This window comes from Neovison vison, chromosome 8 (assembly GCF_020171115.1).
Source record: "Neovison vison isolate M4711 chromosome 8, ASM_NN_V1, whole genome shotgun sequence".
Lineage (NCBI taxonomy): Eukaryota > Metazoa > Chordata > Mammalia > Carnivora > Mustelidae > Neogale > Neogale vison.
In genome coordinates, this window is record NC_058098.1 from 11,966,218 (window position 1) to 11,983,612 (window position 17,395).

At 43.3% G+C, this 17,395-nt stretch overlaps 1 protein-coding gene across 2 annotated transcripts in view; it reads right to left on the reverse strand.

The window, feature by feature from the left end:
* Window positions 1-17,395, reverse strand: part of ARFGEF2 (ADP ribosylation factor guanine nucleotide exchange factor 2) — a 101,171-nt gene that overhangs the window by 81,691 nt on the left and 2,085 nt on the right. For both annotated transcript variants that reach the window (XM_044262878.1, XM_044262879.1), the window contains exons 2-3: window positions 6,470-6,500; window positions 5,723-5,846 (exon numbers count right to left, since the gene is read on the reverse strand). In XM_044262878.1, coding sequence (XP_044118813.1) covers window positions 5,723-5,846; window positions 6,470-6,500 — 155 coding nt within the window. The remainder of the gene's footprint in view (window positions 1-5,722; window positions 5,847-6,469; window positions 6,501-17,395) is intronic.

Genomic DNA, 17,395 nt, shown 5'->3' on the forward strand with positions numbered 1-17,395 from the left:
TTTGTCAATGCCCCTCTACAGGAGAAGAGCTAAATAAAATGATGGCATAACATACCATGTATCAGTCAAAAGGATGCACGCAGCCATACAGCTAGATCTTAAAAACGCTGTGGAAAGCGAAAAGCAAGCTCCAGAACACCTGAAACATACATACCCTTATATGTCAACTACACTCCAATGATAAAGACTTCTAAAAAGTTATTTTAAAGAAAAGTACTGAATACATAATGATGAAGAGTGTAGATATGGGAGAAATTGTGAGGGTGAAACATGACTGACTTGTGTCTGAAAAACACGGAACCCTCATCATATTTGGTCCTTGTCATCGCCTATGGAGGCAAATGGCACTATTGTTATTCTATGAGGATTCTGGACTCTGGAAAGGTTAAAGAACTTGTCCCAGGTGTCTCAGTGACATGTTAAGCCAATATATAAATGCTAAGCTATCTGGGACCTGCCTGTGCTCTTTTGCCTTGACTTATTTTCCTCTTTTATGGACAAGAAGTTGTATTAGGTTGGGTCACATGAAGTTCCTGATATGTTTTTCACTCCATGAGAATGATATGTTTTTCACTCCATGAGAATGACAATTTCATGTGGTTCAACCTAAAATATTATTAAAATGAGAAATTCCTCATATCCAACATTCTAAAGATGCAAGTAAATGAGGGAAATTTGTCAAGTTCATAAAATAAAAATCTACCACCCACAGGCAAGAAAACAAACAAACAAGAAAGGAAAAAAGCAGATGACCTGACAGGCAACTGAGCTTGGGGCTAGTGGTCTAAAGGATTTCAGCCTTATTGTGATGTTCTAAAAACTTTTAATAGAGATTGTAGCCATATACAACTTTTATACAATTATGAATGGATTTTACAATGTACTTTAAAACCCCAAAGTTTTTTAGAAATATCCAGGATCTATAATGAACTCCTCAAACTCAACCCACACGAAACAGACAAACACATCAAAAAATGGGCAGAAGATATGAACAGACACTTCTCCAATCAAGACATACAAATGGCTATCAGACACATGAAAAAATGCTCATCATCATTAGCCCTTAGGGAGAATCAAATTAAAACCACATTGAGATATCACCTTACACCAGTTAGAATGGCCAAAATTAACAAAACAGGAAACAACATGTGTTGGAGAGGATGTGGAGAAAGGGGAACCCTCTTACACTGTTGGTGGGAATGCAAGTTGGTGCAGCCTCTTTGGAAAACAGTGTGGAGATTCCTCAAGAAGTTAAAAATAGAGCTTCCCTATGACCCTGCAATTGCACTCCTGGGTATTTACCCCAAAGACACAGATGTTGTGAAAAGAAGGGCCATCTGTACCCCAATGTTTATAGCAGCAATGGCCACAGTCGCCAACCTATGGAAAGAACCAAGATGCCCTTCAACAGATGAATGGATAAGGAAGATGTGGTCCATATACACTATGGAGTATTATGCCTCCATCAGAAAGGATGAATACCCAACTTTTGTAGCAACATGGACGGGACTGGAAGAGATTATGCTGAGTGAAATAAGTTAAGCAGAGAGAGTCAATTATCATATGGTTTCACTTATTTGTGGAGCATAACAAATAGCATGGAGGACAAGGGGCGTTAGGAGTAGGGAATTTGGGTAAATTGGAAGGGGAGGTGAACCATGAGAGACTATGGACTCTGAAAAACAGTCTGAGGGGTTTGAAGTGGCGGTGGGGGGTGGGAGGTTGGGGTACCAGGTGGTGGGTATCATAGAGGGCACGGCTTGCATGGAGCACTGGGTGTGGTGAAAAAATAATGAATACTGTTTTTCTGAAAATAAATAAATTGGAAAAAAAAATAAAAAATAAATGAATTAAAAAAAAAAAAAGAACTAAAAGATAATGCCTGTGGAATGAACAAAGGACAGCTGAGACCAATGGTTTCCTACGGCCTCACTGGGACACAGAAAGAAAATACTACAATTCTATTCTTATTTTTTTTAATCTTTTTAAAAGTTCTATTTTTGTATGTTTATAATATATGTAATGTAATAGTAGTACAAGTATATAATGTTACCAGTGAAGAAATACGAATACATTAGAAGGCTATTCTCAGAAAAAATCTGGATACTGACATACGCCCAGGGTACTTGGAGACCACGCACTGAGTAAGGCGAGACCGAAGCTAATGCTCCTCCCCTGGGGGTGGGTTTGGGGTGGGGGAAACGTGTGGCAGACCAGGTGCTGAAAGGAAGGAATAAAGAGAATCTTTATCCTTTGGCAGAAGTGAGCTGCAGGAGAACTCTCAAGGTTTCTCTCAGTGGGAAGAGGGAACTCTAAGCTAACTGTGTTCCAGACAAACCAAACCCATAGCCCCTCTGCCACCCCATCCCCTCTCCCAAGCTCAGAGGAGGATGCCTTTAAATGGCCAGGGTAGAACGTGGATGTGCCCGCACTGGCTTCCATTCTGCTCAAACCAACCTTTGCCCCTGGACACTGGCCTTCCATTTCCAAGACAGAAGTCACCTCTCCCACACGAGGAAAAGCCAGTCGAGCAGGCTTGGCAAGGACAACGTCCAAGAGCAAATGAAATTTTCATTCAGTATTCCAGGGAGTGCTGGGGTCACTTTCTCATGTCGTAAAAAGGATGACACAGCTTGCATTTTGTATAATGACCAAAGAAATCTGAGTATACCTACTATATCACAGAGAACTTCTAATCCAACCGGAAAAAAAAAAAAAAGAGCTAATCTTACGTTGTAGGCCTCAAGACACTGTCATATTTATAGCTCGAATAAGGACAGTGGGCCGAAGTAGAGCAGGATGTCAATATTTCTGTTCCAGAGTTCCAAAAACACTATTTCCAGGAAAATATAGAACATAAAATATCAACAGCACATTTTTAATCAAAGGGCCAGAACCACAGAGTAGCAGTTAAGAGTAGTGGTCAGCAACCCTTTTTCTGTAAAGAACCAAATTTTTAGGCTTTCTGGTCTCTGTTCCAATAACTCAACTCAGCCGTAGTAGAGGGAGAACAGCCAGAGATAATAAACAATGGGCATAGCTGTTGCTCTGCACTGAAGTGTTTGTGTCCCCCTGTTCCTGTGTTGAAGCCTGGCTCCCAGTGAGATGGTATTAGGAGGCAGGGCCTTTGGGAGGTGATTAGGTTTAGGTTAAGATCACAAAGGTGGGTCTTCATGATGGAATCAGTGCCCTAGAAGAAGAGAAGGTAGATCTAGTGTGTTCTCTCTGCAATGTGAGGACACAGCTGACAACACTCAACCGTCTACAAACCAGGAAGAGCCTCTTACCAGGAAATGAATAAGCTAGCACCCTGATCTTACCCTCTCCAGCTTCCAGAACTGAGGGAAATAAATATCTCTTGCTTAAGCCACCTAGTCTGTGGTATTCGGTTATATTAGCCTCATTAGTTTCCAAAAAAACTTTACTTACAAAAGCAGGTGGCAGGCCAGATTTGGCTTATAAATGTAGTTTAGCAAGCCCTGGTTGAGAATTCAGACAGCGTTGGCAGAGTTCTAGATATTCACCCCATTCTACCACTTCCTGGGCAGGGGGAGCCTGGTAGGGCTGGTCACTTTATTCTTTATTTGGAATTCTCAATTTCAAAATGAGGATGAGAGTTAAGTCAGTGTTGCTGGGAAGATTAAACATGATGCTATGGACAGAGCATTGAGCACAGGGCCCAGCACAGGCCAGGGACTCAACAGCCACTGTTCTTAGTACATCGGTAATGTTAACTGTCAGCCCCAGCTTCAGAACTAGACCGTAACATGAGAAGAAAACAACTAAATTTAAACTTATGCCAAATTTCCTCAGAAAATTTCACAGCAACAAATATTTTAGGATGGAAGGAGGACTTGGGCCTGCCATTTAAGAATTCTTGGCTCATTATATGTTTCACATAGGACAATCTGTACAGAATTATATTGAATGAGAAAATAGCTTTTCATTTGGAAGAACTGCTTCTGTGAAGAAACTGTCACCAACTTTCAAGTACAGATATATCAAAGGAGCAAGATTAATAGAGTAAATATTAGACTGGAGTTGCCAAAAACGTGGCATGCCCACCGCCACTTGGCAGCCTGTGCCTCAGCAGACATTAGCAATCGATCACTGTACTTTCTCAAGAAAGATGACACTTCAGATAGCTTTTCTTTTCTTTTTTTTTAAGATTTTATTTATCCATTTTTATAAAGCCACACAAGCAGGGGGAAGGGCAGAGGCACAGGGAGAAACAGGCTTCCTGCCGAGCAAGGGATCAAGGAGCCTGATGCGGGACTTGATCCCAGGACCCCGGGATCATGACCAGAGCCAAAGGAAGTTGCCTAATGGACTGAGCCACCCAGACGTCCCCAGATAGCTTTTCAACCCAGCTTCTGAGCAAACATAATATAGAACTTATTCACTATGCCTGTTCTAGAAAGTACTGGTAAATTTTGGACCTCTGGAGATAATTTTTTAATTTATCAAGCTTTTTCCATTCATGTGTAGGTTTCCTGCTGAGGTTAAGGATAAAAGTGAGGTAACCAGAAACCTCAGGAGTAGATATTAAAAAAATATATAAGAATGTTGGACCAGGAATTAAGAAACCCAAGTTGTAGCCCTGTTTCTGTCTTTCATACCTGCATTATTACTGGACAAGTCATCTTAACTTCTCTAGTCGTTTCCTCATCAATCAAAGGTAACTTATCACAAAGACACTGTGGCTCTCAAATAGTCGATCCTTATCATTCCCAGATCCTGTATTTGCAAATGTACCCATTCAACTAAAATTTATTTGTAAGCGCCAAGTCAATACTTGCGGCACTTTCGCAATCATGTGTGGATACACGCAGAGCAGTGAAAAAAAATCCAATCACTTGATGCACACGTTCTCAGACGAGGTCAAACAATGAGACACTCTATTTTCTGGTTTCAGCTCTTCTACTGGGAGCAGTATCTTTCCTGTGGCCTATTTCCTGCCACTTTTTTTTTTTTTTAAATTCTTTGCTTTTTTGTCCATTTCATTGTTTGGTGGTTTTTTTGCCATTTAAAATGGTCCCTAAGCACCATGCTGAAGTGCTGTGTACTGTCCCTAAGAGCAAGAAGGCAATGATGTGCCTTTACAGAGAAATTACACGTTAGGCGAGCTTTGTTCAGGCATGTGTTACACTGCTGCTGACTGTACGTGTAACGTTAGTGAATCAGTAAGATATAGTAAAGAAGGAGTCTTTAAACAGAAACACACAAAGAACAAAGTTATGTATTGCTTTATATATTGATCAGCTGATGAACATGCTGACGCCAGAGGCTCACAGGAACCTTATCCTGTATTTCCTGTGGGAACAATGGTTCAGTATATGCTTATTCCACATTCACAAGAGAATATTACCACAAATGATGAATAGTGATTTTATCTATTTCTCTATTTGATATTCTGAACTTTAGTACCATCAAGAAAGAGGTGGCATAGAAATATTGCACATGCCCACATGTACCCCCATTTCCAACTAATTCTAAAGGTTTCAGTTAGAAAAACATACATAAGAGAGTACAACAAAGTACTTCCAGGGGAACACATTCTTGTTCTGGCTGAGGAGGTCGGACCCCTTACCATTCCCTCCCTCATGAAACTTCTAAAAAGAACACGTTCCCTCCTCCATCAGCCTGGAAGCACAATCCTCTGCAAGGACCACCAGTGGCTTGGAGAAAACCCTCTTTACACCACCAAGTTTCAATACGGTACCTGCAAGCAGTCGAGGGATGTGCTGACCACCCGTGGGGACTTGGACTGGCAAGCTAGCTCAAATGGAAGGAAATACTTGTCAGCTTCAATGAAGTTTGCCTTTGGTGGTGCGGCAGCGCCAAGCCTAGGGAAAAAGCAGAAGAGGGCCAGAGAGGGGAAGTGAAAAAAAAAAACAAAAAATCTGCTTTTCCTACACCTCTAACTTCCCATCCCACTTCCCAGTGCCCCTAAACTGCATCTGCAGGGTGAGACCATTAAAAACGGAAACACATGTGTTAGGACAAATGACCGAAGTGTCACAGACAGAAGCAAGGTCTCTGATTAGCGAGCTATGTCGACAGCATCCTGGACTGAATGCTGACATCAGCCATGTTCTGAAACACGACCAACTGGCTTTTTAACTATGAAGACGAGGAGCGGCCACTTCCAGGGCAAGCTGTGTTCCTGCCCAAGGAAGCAGGACATACAGGCCAAGGGTTTTGCCTCGCCTGTCAAGAAAAGCTACAGCAGCATGAACTTGATCTACTTTATCCTTTCCTGAAAATGTGCAGTTATTGGGTTGGTAACCTACTAACCTAGCATCTGTTCAAACACATCCAGTGTTTGACACTGTGCTGGCACCGTGCTAGGAGAGTGTGTGCCACCTGGGAGCTATGAAATATGAGAGAACACGCACAGAAAGGGGTCCCCATGGCCACTACCTACTCCCTTAATACCATATTTCTGCAAGGAGAAGAGCTTACTTACCTCTGCTTTTCTATTTCTGCTTTAATTTCATCTGGTGGGAAAGAAAGAAAGCCATGTTAGGAGCATGTAACATTTATATGAAAGAAAACTTTACTGAAAGATACTTAGAAAATATTAAAAAGAATGTTTATGAGCTTTTAAAGAATGAAATGCTGATATGAAATGATAAAAATTGACAGTAATAATAGCTAACACGGACATGGAGGTTACTCTGTGCTAGGTATTGCTCTAAGTACTTTACAGACTTTTATTTACTTAACCCTCCAAACAATCCTATGAGGTGGGTGGTATTTACCTCCATGTTAAAATGAGCAGGACCTCTCAAACGAGACACTACTGACATGGCGACCCCAGGGAACAGGTGACCCATGGGGCAGTCCTGTACTCTGTAGAATGTTCAGCAACATCCCTGTCTTCTACCAACCGGGTGCCAGAAGCAACCTCCTGCAGTCTGGAAAACCAAAAATGTCTCTAGACATGGCCGATAGTCTCCTGGGGCAAAACTGCCCCAGCTGAGAATCACTGATTTAGATGAGAAGCCATGGCACAGAAAGGTCAGGTGACTTGCCTCGTGTGACATATCAGGAAGTAGGGAACCAGAATTTGAATCCAGGCATTTTGACCCCATAGTCCAATGTTGTAACTATTTCCCCATTCTGTAAAATATATGTTAATGATAGCTACCACACTATTATGGTCATGGAAAAACATTTCAACTGTATAAAAATATGTACAGAGAAGATTGGCAACAAACAGAACAAAAATCTGTGTTAAGAAAATGACTATTTTTTCTTTTTTCACATTTTCCATGATAAGCATATATACTTTGTTATTTTTATAGACAAGTTTTTTTTTTATTTAAAAAAAATTTTTAAACTTAATTTAATTAAAAAATGTTTAAAAAGATTTTATTTATTTGACAGACAGAGATCACAAGTAGGCAGAGAGGCACGCAGGAAGAGAGCAAGGAAGGGAAGCAGGCTCCCCACTCAGCAGAGAGCCTGATACAGGGCTTGATCTCAGGACCCTGGGATCATGACCTGAGTCAAAGGCAGAGGCTTTAACCGACTGAGCCACCCAGGTGCCCCTTAATTTAAAATTTTTAATTTTAATTAGGTAACACCTAAAAATCTACCATCTTAACCATTTTTTAAATGTACAGCTCAGTATACTGACTGCACTCATACTGTTGTGCTAAAGCATATGTAATTTTTACGAATTAATTTAAAATTTTTTACCACGGAGGTTATAACAACTACCCAGTAAAGGTTATAGAAATGAAGTGTCATTATTCACAAATCACAACCTCAAAGAGATGGTCTCATTTCCAGGGGAACAAGGTTCTGTGCCCTGGAAACAAGAGAACACTCGATCCAGAGACAGAGAGAAGCCTCCCCACCCCTCCATCAGATGTACTCCTGCACACTGGGCTCAACGTATTCTCAAAGCGCCACTGAAATAAGTCTGCACTGTATGCAATGTATTTAGATATCTCCAAAAGGGCAGCCTTTTCATAGTCCGTGGAGAACCAGTGGTTTGGATATGGCATTAGTTATCCCAGCAACACAGTTTGGTAATTACAAATTTCCTTTTCTTGGAGAACTCTTGTTTTAGACCAAGCTAGGAAGTGAACACTGAACTAGACAGACTCACTAGAGGTGGCAATTTCTAACCTTCAGGCCAACCTTCCAATGTCTTCTCACTACACGCATAAGAAAATGGGTGAGAAACACCCGGATGATTGATATCGAGTGTTTTGCTCGTGGACCACCAGGGCTGTGACACGTGGGGTCTGTTAAAGAGAGCTCTGTGGCATGGTTCCTTGGGACAAGAATCCACTAAGAAAGTAGCTGCGGCTTCCTCTAGCGGAGGCCCCCAAGTTGTGGGAAGGGCCCAGAAGGCTGACAGCCAAGCCTGCAGAAATCTACATCCATAGTATCAAGGCCATGCTCCGTGATTAAGATCATGTCACCTTGTGACACGCCAAAAGGGAGCTGCTGCTCAAACTCCAACATAAGGTTTCCTTCCAGACATGGTTACTCTGTCAGAGTTAAGATGTTCACTGTATCTGAAGCAAGGAGGCTTTCACTAGAGTCTGTGCTGGCCTCTGAGCTCCAAATAATCTGTTCTGGAAGGTCACCGGCATGAACTCACCATTGGCTAAGGCAAGGTCTGACCTATAGCAGGTGGCCAACAAATGAGGTCTCTTGCTCTTTTCTTAAAAAAGGAGCCAGAAATAGTGCAAAATCTCTAGTGCCATGGACAGAACCAAACAGAGCAAAGGAGAAAAAGAAAATGAAGGGCACGTGCCCACTCAAACCTCACCACAACCCAGGAAGGCCAGAGCGCTCTTGTCCTGTAACTGTAATATGGCTGAGGACCCCAGGCACACACATGTGAAGTCACCTGCCCACCATCATAGCCACCAAGTGCTACTGCGGAGTCAGGATTCACACCCAGGCTGTCTGCTCCAGAGCAATACTCCAGAACCCCTCAGTGAGGAGACAGAGCAGGAGGATGGGTGAAGGAAGGGGAGCATATGGTAGGGCACGCCTGCTCTGGTTTATCACTTCACATTTTAATATGTACTGCTCTCCCAATAGCCAACTGGGCAATCAGCAGTCATAAATGAGCAGGCTGGAAAGCAGGTGGGGTGGGGCAGCTTCCACTGAAAAGCAGCACTATCTTCCTAGGAAGTACTTTCTGGGCATCGCTGCTATCTATGAACCCTAGTGTCAGACCCCCATTCACTGTGACTTGGCACTGACCTCTGCTCCACGCCCAAGCTGAGTCCAACAACCACCTTCACCAACCTCAATATCCCATCACCGATCCAGTTGCCCAAAGTCCCTGCAAACCTTCAACTCTCCGCCACACATCCGACCTGCTACACACCTGCCTCCTATACAAACCAACGCTGCCCTCAATTCCTTCAACTTCCCTGCCAACATCCTCCTCCCCTGCTCCAAGCCAGGCTGGTGTGGCTGGTCACACTTGGAACCTGGTCCCTATGTGTAACTGTGGCACTTCCAGCTCCTTCCTGTTCCATACTGTCAATCTCCTTTCCTTCCAGATGTCCTACTCAACTGACCTCAGCAGGGCCTTTCTTTGGCCTGTCAGATCTTGACGAGTCCAACACGTCAGCTTTCCCCAGTCTTCAGTTTCCAGGGTGGGTTCCATTGGCATGACCATTACCAGAATGACAGGCAATCAATAGCCATGACTTTGACCTTAAATTTCTGGCCAAATCCCAAACTTAGATTATACTACCATCTCCTTTTGACCTGTCTCCACCTAACAACCAGACCTCTGACAACAGGGCAAGTTGGTAGGGCTAGAGAGCCATAATCACCAACCACGGTGATTATGAATATCTGAAACGGAACCCTAAATCATGCCCCGTGAGCCCATCTCCTCTATCCTCCACAGACGACTGCATGTTTCTCTGCTCTCCTCAAATCCCCCACCTCCCCTCCTAACCATCCCCCCTCTTCTTTACTCAACCCATGGAGTGATCTCCTATTTCATTTACAGATTAGAAGCGGCCACAAGGAGACCTCCTCAACTTACCACTAGAGAATCTACAAACTGACCCCCTTCTGTACCAGCCTCCCCTCTCTCCTGCCAGAAGACAGGGTCCAATCCCTCCACTTCTGCAGTCTCCATCCCTGCGTCTTGGGAACTTCATGCTCTCCGTTCCATCTAGAATCTGATCACTTTTCACCGTGCTGGGCCACCAGCACTACCGACCATCCACGCTACTCCAGCTCTCACCTACCTCCCACCCCACCTCTTTCTTCACACAGCAGCCAGAGGGACTTACTTCCAATGTAAATGAGATCACATCTGCTCAAAACAGATTATCCGTAACCCTTATAATATAAATCAGATTACACCTGCTCCTTTCCTCAAAACTTTCCACTGGCTTCCCATCTCACACTGAGTAAAATCCAAAATCTTGACCTTGGGCTCCAAGCCTCTGTAAGATCTGGCCCCCGGCCTTCCCTCTGATCTCACCTTCCACCACCCTGCCCCCCAGCCTGCTTGTTGCATGTTCGAGTTTCAGGGACTTTGCAATCCCTATTCCTGCTGCCTGGAATGCCCTCCCTCCCCCCAGATAGCCGCATGGCTCCCCTCCCTCCCTTTCTTCCTTCAGTTCACCGTTCAAATGTCACCTTCCCTCACCACCTAAAACTGCCATCTCTACCGGGCCCCCAGAATTCTGTATCTCCTCACATGCTTTACTTTTTCACTTCACTCTGATTTATTTTTCCAATCTCTCTTCACAATATTTACTGCCCTTGACATATTATTTGTTCATTTGTTATCTGTCTTCCCCAGGAAACAGAGACTATGACAACAGAGACTTTTGTCTGTTCTGTTCACTGCAGAATTTCCATCACCTAGGAATTCCTAGGCAGAGAGTAGATACTCAATATTTGTTGAATGAATGAACTGTCCTTTCTCTTTCCTGCATTATTTAACCTCTCACTTAACTGGCTCCCTTCCCAAGTTTCAGCCTCTAAAGAAAGAAAAGATAAGATAAAAAAAAACCTTTCCAAGATCCACTCTCTTCCTCCCCTTTACACTAGAGCCAAACTTCAGCAAAGAGCAGTCCACACTCACTGCCTAGTCCCTCACCTCCCACACAGGCCTCAGCCCACTCCGGTCTGGTTTTCACCTTCACCACACCCCCAAAGCAGCTCAAGTTAAGGTCACAAATGACCCCCATGTCTCTCAATCGGATTGGCATTTTGCTACTCTCCATCTAATCTGACCTCCCTGCAGCATTTGACCTCACTGGCCTCTCCCGCCTTGAAATGTTCTCTACTTCTGCCACCATACCCACACATTTGCCCGGGGCCTCTGTTTCTTGCCCCAAGTCTCCAACTGCCCTTGCAGACTCCGCCTCCTCTGCCCAGCCAGGCAGGCAGTGGCTCCTGCGGCCCAGGCAGACCTCCTCTGCCTCTCCTTCTCTGCCCACTCTCTCCCTATGCCACCTGATCCTCAGTTCCCACCGAGGCTCTCTTCATTCCCAAATCATGACTTCCAGCCCAGGCCTGCCTCGTAAACATCAGTCGTACCTCCAGCCATTGATGACGCCACCTGTCCGACCGGATGCTCAAAGGCAGGGGCACCTCAACACATCAAGTCCCAACTCAGATCAACCTCCTGCCCCACCTCTCCCCAGATGGTCTCCCCACACTCCCACCTTACAGAACAGCCCCACCATCCATCTAGCTGGTGAGTACCAATCCTCTTCCTTATCTAATGTTCTTATCCAGCCCATCAACAGGTTTTGTCAGTTTTACCTTCTGACGGGGTGGGGAATGCATTCACTGTCTGGCTTCCGTCATCACCACTCAAATCCAGGCACTAACATCTCTCACCTGGAAGATGGTAACTACCTCCTCTTTGTCCCTGGGCCATCCCTCTGGTCTCTCTCTAAAATATTCTCAAAACAGTGGCCCAAGTGATCTTTCCAAAATACAAACCTGACTATCCTGTCACCTTCTCCCCTGTTCAGAACTCTTCAGTGCTGTCTTGCTGCTTTTGATCTGAAAATGAAACGCCTCACCAAGACAACCTTGGGGTCCTGCATGGTGGGATGGGCCCTGGCTACTCCTCCGACCTTATTCTCAAACACACTCCCCTCTCATTTACCATGCTCCAATCACAAAGTGGACTCTTTCAGTTTCTCTCATTTGTTCTTGTTTTAAAAAAAAAAAAAAATTTTCTAAAAATTTATTTGACAGAGAGAGAGAGAACTCACAAGTAGGCAGAGAGCCCCATGCGGACTCCATCCCAGGACCCTGAGATCATGACTTGAGCTGGAGGCAGAGGCCCAACCCACTGAGCCACCCAGGCGCCCCATTGTTGTTGTTTGTTTATTTATTTATTTGTCAGAGAGAGTGAGCACAGGCAGACAGAGTGGCAGGCAGAGGCAGAGGGAGAAGCAGGCTCCCTGCTGAGCAAGGAGCCCAATGTGGGACTCGATCGCAGGACGCGGGGATCATGACCTGAGCCGAAGGCAGCCGCCCAACCAACTGAGCCACCCAGGTGTCCCCCATTGTTGTTTTTTTAATCACTCTTTTCTATTCTGAGATAACTGTCAATTGACATTTTAGTTTCCTTAACAGTTACACGCCTCCCTGCCACAGGGCCTTTGTACATGCTGTTCCCACATGCTGCCAAAATGCCACTTACCCCAACCTGTTTAATTCTTATTTATCATTCAGATCTCAAGACTTCCTCAAAGAAATTTCCCTACTCTTTTGTTCACTCCCCTGTAGGCCCAGGTTTCTCTCCTTCACAGGACTTTTTAGGTTGTTAGTATGCTCCAGAGGATGGGATCATTTGAATAATACGCTTCTTCCCCATTAAGGGCAAACTGCATGAGAACAGGGTCCTTGTTTGTTTCCCTTATAGCATGACACCAAATGTGACACCCAAATAAATATCTTCTCAGTGAAAGTCACCCTTGTTTAGTCAGCAAACAAAAGGACCATATAAATAACAAATATGCACTGACCGCTCCCTGGGACCAAGGAAAAATTTAAGAATTTAACAGCACAAGAAGGCCATTCTCCCCACAAATCTATAAAACTTAAAAAAATACCTAATAAAAAAGCTAAATGGTTTATTTACAACCAAGACAGTAAACTGAAAGAAGCTTCTTATAGGAAGACTCCAGGAAGGAGTCAAGGTTTTCTAAGATAACCTTGCTGGAAAGACAGTCAAGTGTTTTCCTGGCCGGTCCCTGAAGCCTGGTGAAATTGGTGAGAACTAAATACAGTTCTGAGCTATTTATACAGGAGACTCCATGTACTTGCTGATTAAGTACACGTTTTCACAAGTCCGCTCTTTTCCATAAAGAATGGTCTTACTGTTTTCCCCAGCACTGCTTACAGAGTCTCCCCTGAGATTTACAAGTACAGGACAGAGCTTTAAATTCATTCAACTGCTTGCTTCACGGGTGTCGAAATGTCAGAGACTAGCAAAAATGTCCATAAACCAACTTATACAGGAGGCAGAGAGGAGCAAGCATTCAGGTCCTTCTCCTCTAACTATGATAACGCCGGTGCCTCTGGATTTTAGCAGGTCAGCTGTCAGGCTCCGGGTATCAGTGACTTGACTGCACCCTTCACCATAATCCTGGACATCAGTATTACCACTTTTATCATTTCAGGAAACCGGGGCTCAAAGAAGCTAACTTGCCATCCCAGGATCACAGGGCTACCCAAGAAGCAAAGTTTCCAATTCAGCTCTCAGTGATTTTTCTGCCAAACCAATAAATAAATACTTTTCAGTGATCAAAATCCAACTTTTAGATAGATGCTGCTTCTAGGCAGATGACCCCCTCCTAAAGAATCGTCATAAAGCTTTCCAACAAAAACGAATCTGTCAAGGTCCTGAGTCCTGGTATTTCTCAAAACCTTAATCTGGAGCATGTGTAAACAAAATGTCTAATCAAGATGCCAGAATTTGCTAAAATTAAAGGCTATTCTGTATTTCAACAGAAGGCTTACTTTACTTGCCATGACAATTTAGGGATTTTTATTTTTATTTTTTTTTGAAGATTTTATTTATTTATTTGAGAGAGAATGAGTGAGAGAGAGCATGAGAGAGGAGAAGGTCAGAGGGAGAAGCAGACTCCGCAAGGAGCTGGGAGCCCGATGCAGGACTCGATCCTAGAAGTCTGGGATCATGACCTGAGCCGAAAGAAGGCAGTCGCTCAACCAACTGAGCCACCCAGGCACCCCAATTTAGGGATTTTTAAAAATATTTTTCAAATTTTGCACTTAGGTTCTTCCTAATGGTGAGAATAATTATTTTGAACACATTAGAGAAAAAAAATCATCATCATATGGAGGACAAAGTGATTTACTTTTTATCATATGGACGTATAAATGTTAAATTTTTTTGCACATTAATACACAACTAAGACTTATGAATGTACTCTCTCAACTGGTTCCTTCCTAGTGACATTTAAACTAGTTCAAGTTTTTTCTACTTTAAAAGAAGGAGGGAAAAAACCTCCTAGGATCCACATCACCAGCCTCCCCTTCACACCATGGCCAAACTCTGGGAAACAGCTGTCTGTGCTCTGTTTCCCCACCTCCCACGCAGGCTTCAACCACTCCATGCTGGTTTGTACCTTCACTGCATCACCTCAAGAGCTCCAGCTAGCATCACTGAGGACCCCCATGCCTCTGAATCCCATGTAGGAGACAGAAAAGCAAACTAAAACTGGATTTTACGATTTCTATCTCAGGACAGAGCATGTGTTAGAGCTCTTTCCCACCTGGCTGTGCAGATGTGGGCAAGATGTCTTCTGAGCCTTGGTCCCCCTTTGCCTGCGGCACCCAAAGACAGACACCAATACAATATCACAGGAAACCGGGGCAGTTTCCGGTTTTAGAATTAATCAAAGGCAGTTTATTGCGGATGAAGAGAGTTGTCCTAAATCACAACACTTCATAACTGAAATGAAGCTTATGGGACTTAAGCTTTTTATTTTTATTTTTTTATTTTTTTTGGGGGGGGAGGACATAAGCTTTTTACCTTCATTTATTTCTTTCCATTAGTCCCTAAGTTAAAGTAAACCAAAGACATATGCAGCAAAAAGATGCAGGAAAAAAAGCTGTCATCTTCTTGACTAGAGTCTTCAAATACACCCCAAAATTCAACTACAGAAAATATGGTCTCACTTCTTATCAAACGTTTTACTTAATGAAACTTCAAAACCTTCCTACAGTGCAACTGTTTAAAGACTCCGTCGAGTATGCCGTATACACTTTCATTTGGAGAAGCAGCACAGCGTGACAGTAAATGGTTAAGGTCTTAAGATCTGGCTCTGGAGCCGGACCGCCAGGGTTCCGTCCTGGATCCGTGGCTTACTGGCTGAGTAATGCTGGCCAGCTTCTCTGGGCCTCAATGAGGATAATAATAGTAAGAACTAAACTGCATGTAAAGCACATGGCATTGTGCCTGGAACATAGAAAAGCTTAGTACATGGTAGAGAGCAATAGTTATTATATAACATGTGATTTTAAAAACTGACTCGATTGGTTAATAAATGATGTGTCAGGGTAGCTTCATCATGGTAATAAGTGTTCCACTCCGGTGAGGGATGCCAGGAATGGGACAGTCTGTGCATGTGTGGGGGCAGGGGCACATGGGAATTCTCTGTACCTTCTGTGCAACTCTGCTGTGAACCTAAAACTGCTTGAAGAAAATCTATTTTTTTTTAAATCACCCTGTTTCATATGAAAACATAAATTATGTTTACCATTTTTATATTTGCTTGATAATGACTAAGAATGACACCTACTCATTATAGAACACTCAGCCCTTGCTTAGCAATCCGTGCCGATTAAGTTATTAAGTATGATATTGGATCTCTTATCAAATATACATGAAAAGAATACCGTTAGAACAATTCAGTTCTAACGCTTTCCAGATTTCCGGACAGATTTTTCCATACTCAACTTAAAAACCTTTAGATTATCTTGTCAAGTCTCCAAACTCCAGAGAGTTTAAGAACAGTACTATCATTTAAAGAGGGATCATGAGAGAAAACAGCCCTGAAGACAGTTATGAAGGGAGGTTTTAGTGCTTTTCACAGGTTTTCTGTGCCCCGATGGAGGGCCAAAAGGTTCAAGATTATTAATATACATCAAAGCTTCGTTAACAAGGTAAAGAGCAACAATATCGCTGGGTGATGAATCCTTTTACAGGTTATTTTGATATCTCCAGATAAAGGTTGGAAGGACACAGTCTCCTAACTGGGCATTCTGTATCTGCGCATTTGGCATTTAGTGCAGATAAACTACTGAGATTACTCCAAACCTGTCCATCCCAATCACCAATGTTTTTACAAGCCCTGTTTTCATTGAACTTAGCAAGTTAACGTTCCAATAAACAGAGCCTCCTAGTCGTGTAATTACATTCTTATTTATTGCATCTACAAACCACATAGAGCAATAAGTCATTCCTAACTGAGGAACCCATGCAGGTGAAGAACATCAAGCCGGAGTGCTCAGTTTCTGTGACGTGTCGCAGCTTAAACTAATAATAAAAAACAACAGCAAGGCTTTACAGAGCAGCGACTGACTACATGCCAAGTTCCTTAGAAATGTCAACTAACTTCACCTTTACAATAAGTCAATGAGGAAGGTATTAATACCCATCCAAGACCACAAAGATAAGAAGTGGAATGCAAAGTGATTTGAACTCAGGCAGTCTCGAGTCCAGAGAACACACTCCTAACCTCTGTACTTACTATGCAGTCCCTGTATCCCTGATCCCGTCCCACAGTATCACAGCTGCTTCCTCTAAGTGCTCTCTATCATCTAAGCATTTCAACTTTGAGCGGTCATTTACGGTTCCTCTTATCAAAATGCACGACAATCTGCACGTGGTAATCTCTAAAACGCCAGCCGAACTGCAACACTTCCTATACACAAGCTCATACTTAAGCTTGTTCCATCTATTCTGGGCACAAGGGATACAGAATGAACTATCCCCGTGTACTTTGCTGTAGGTTTTCTATTGCTTATAAATAATAGCCATTTCTATTTAACAGCAATGACACAATTACTCTCTTGAAAAAGACGGCCAGTTTAGCTAACGCTGTGCATAGGTTCCCTTGAAATAGTTCCTATTAGCCAGTTTGATGGCAATGATAACACACCCTGTCTTTTGGTTACTCATTTAACCTATAGCCAAATTACTTTTTATCAGCTCTTTGTTTAAGATTTTATTTATTTATTTATTTATTTGAGAGACAGTAGCATGAGCAGGGAGAGGCAGTCAGAGGGAGAGGGAGAAGCAGACTCCCCCGCTGAGCAGGGATCCTGACACAGGGCTCAATCCCAGGACCTGAGCTGAAGGCAGCCACTTAACCAACCAGGTGCCCCATAT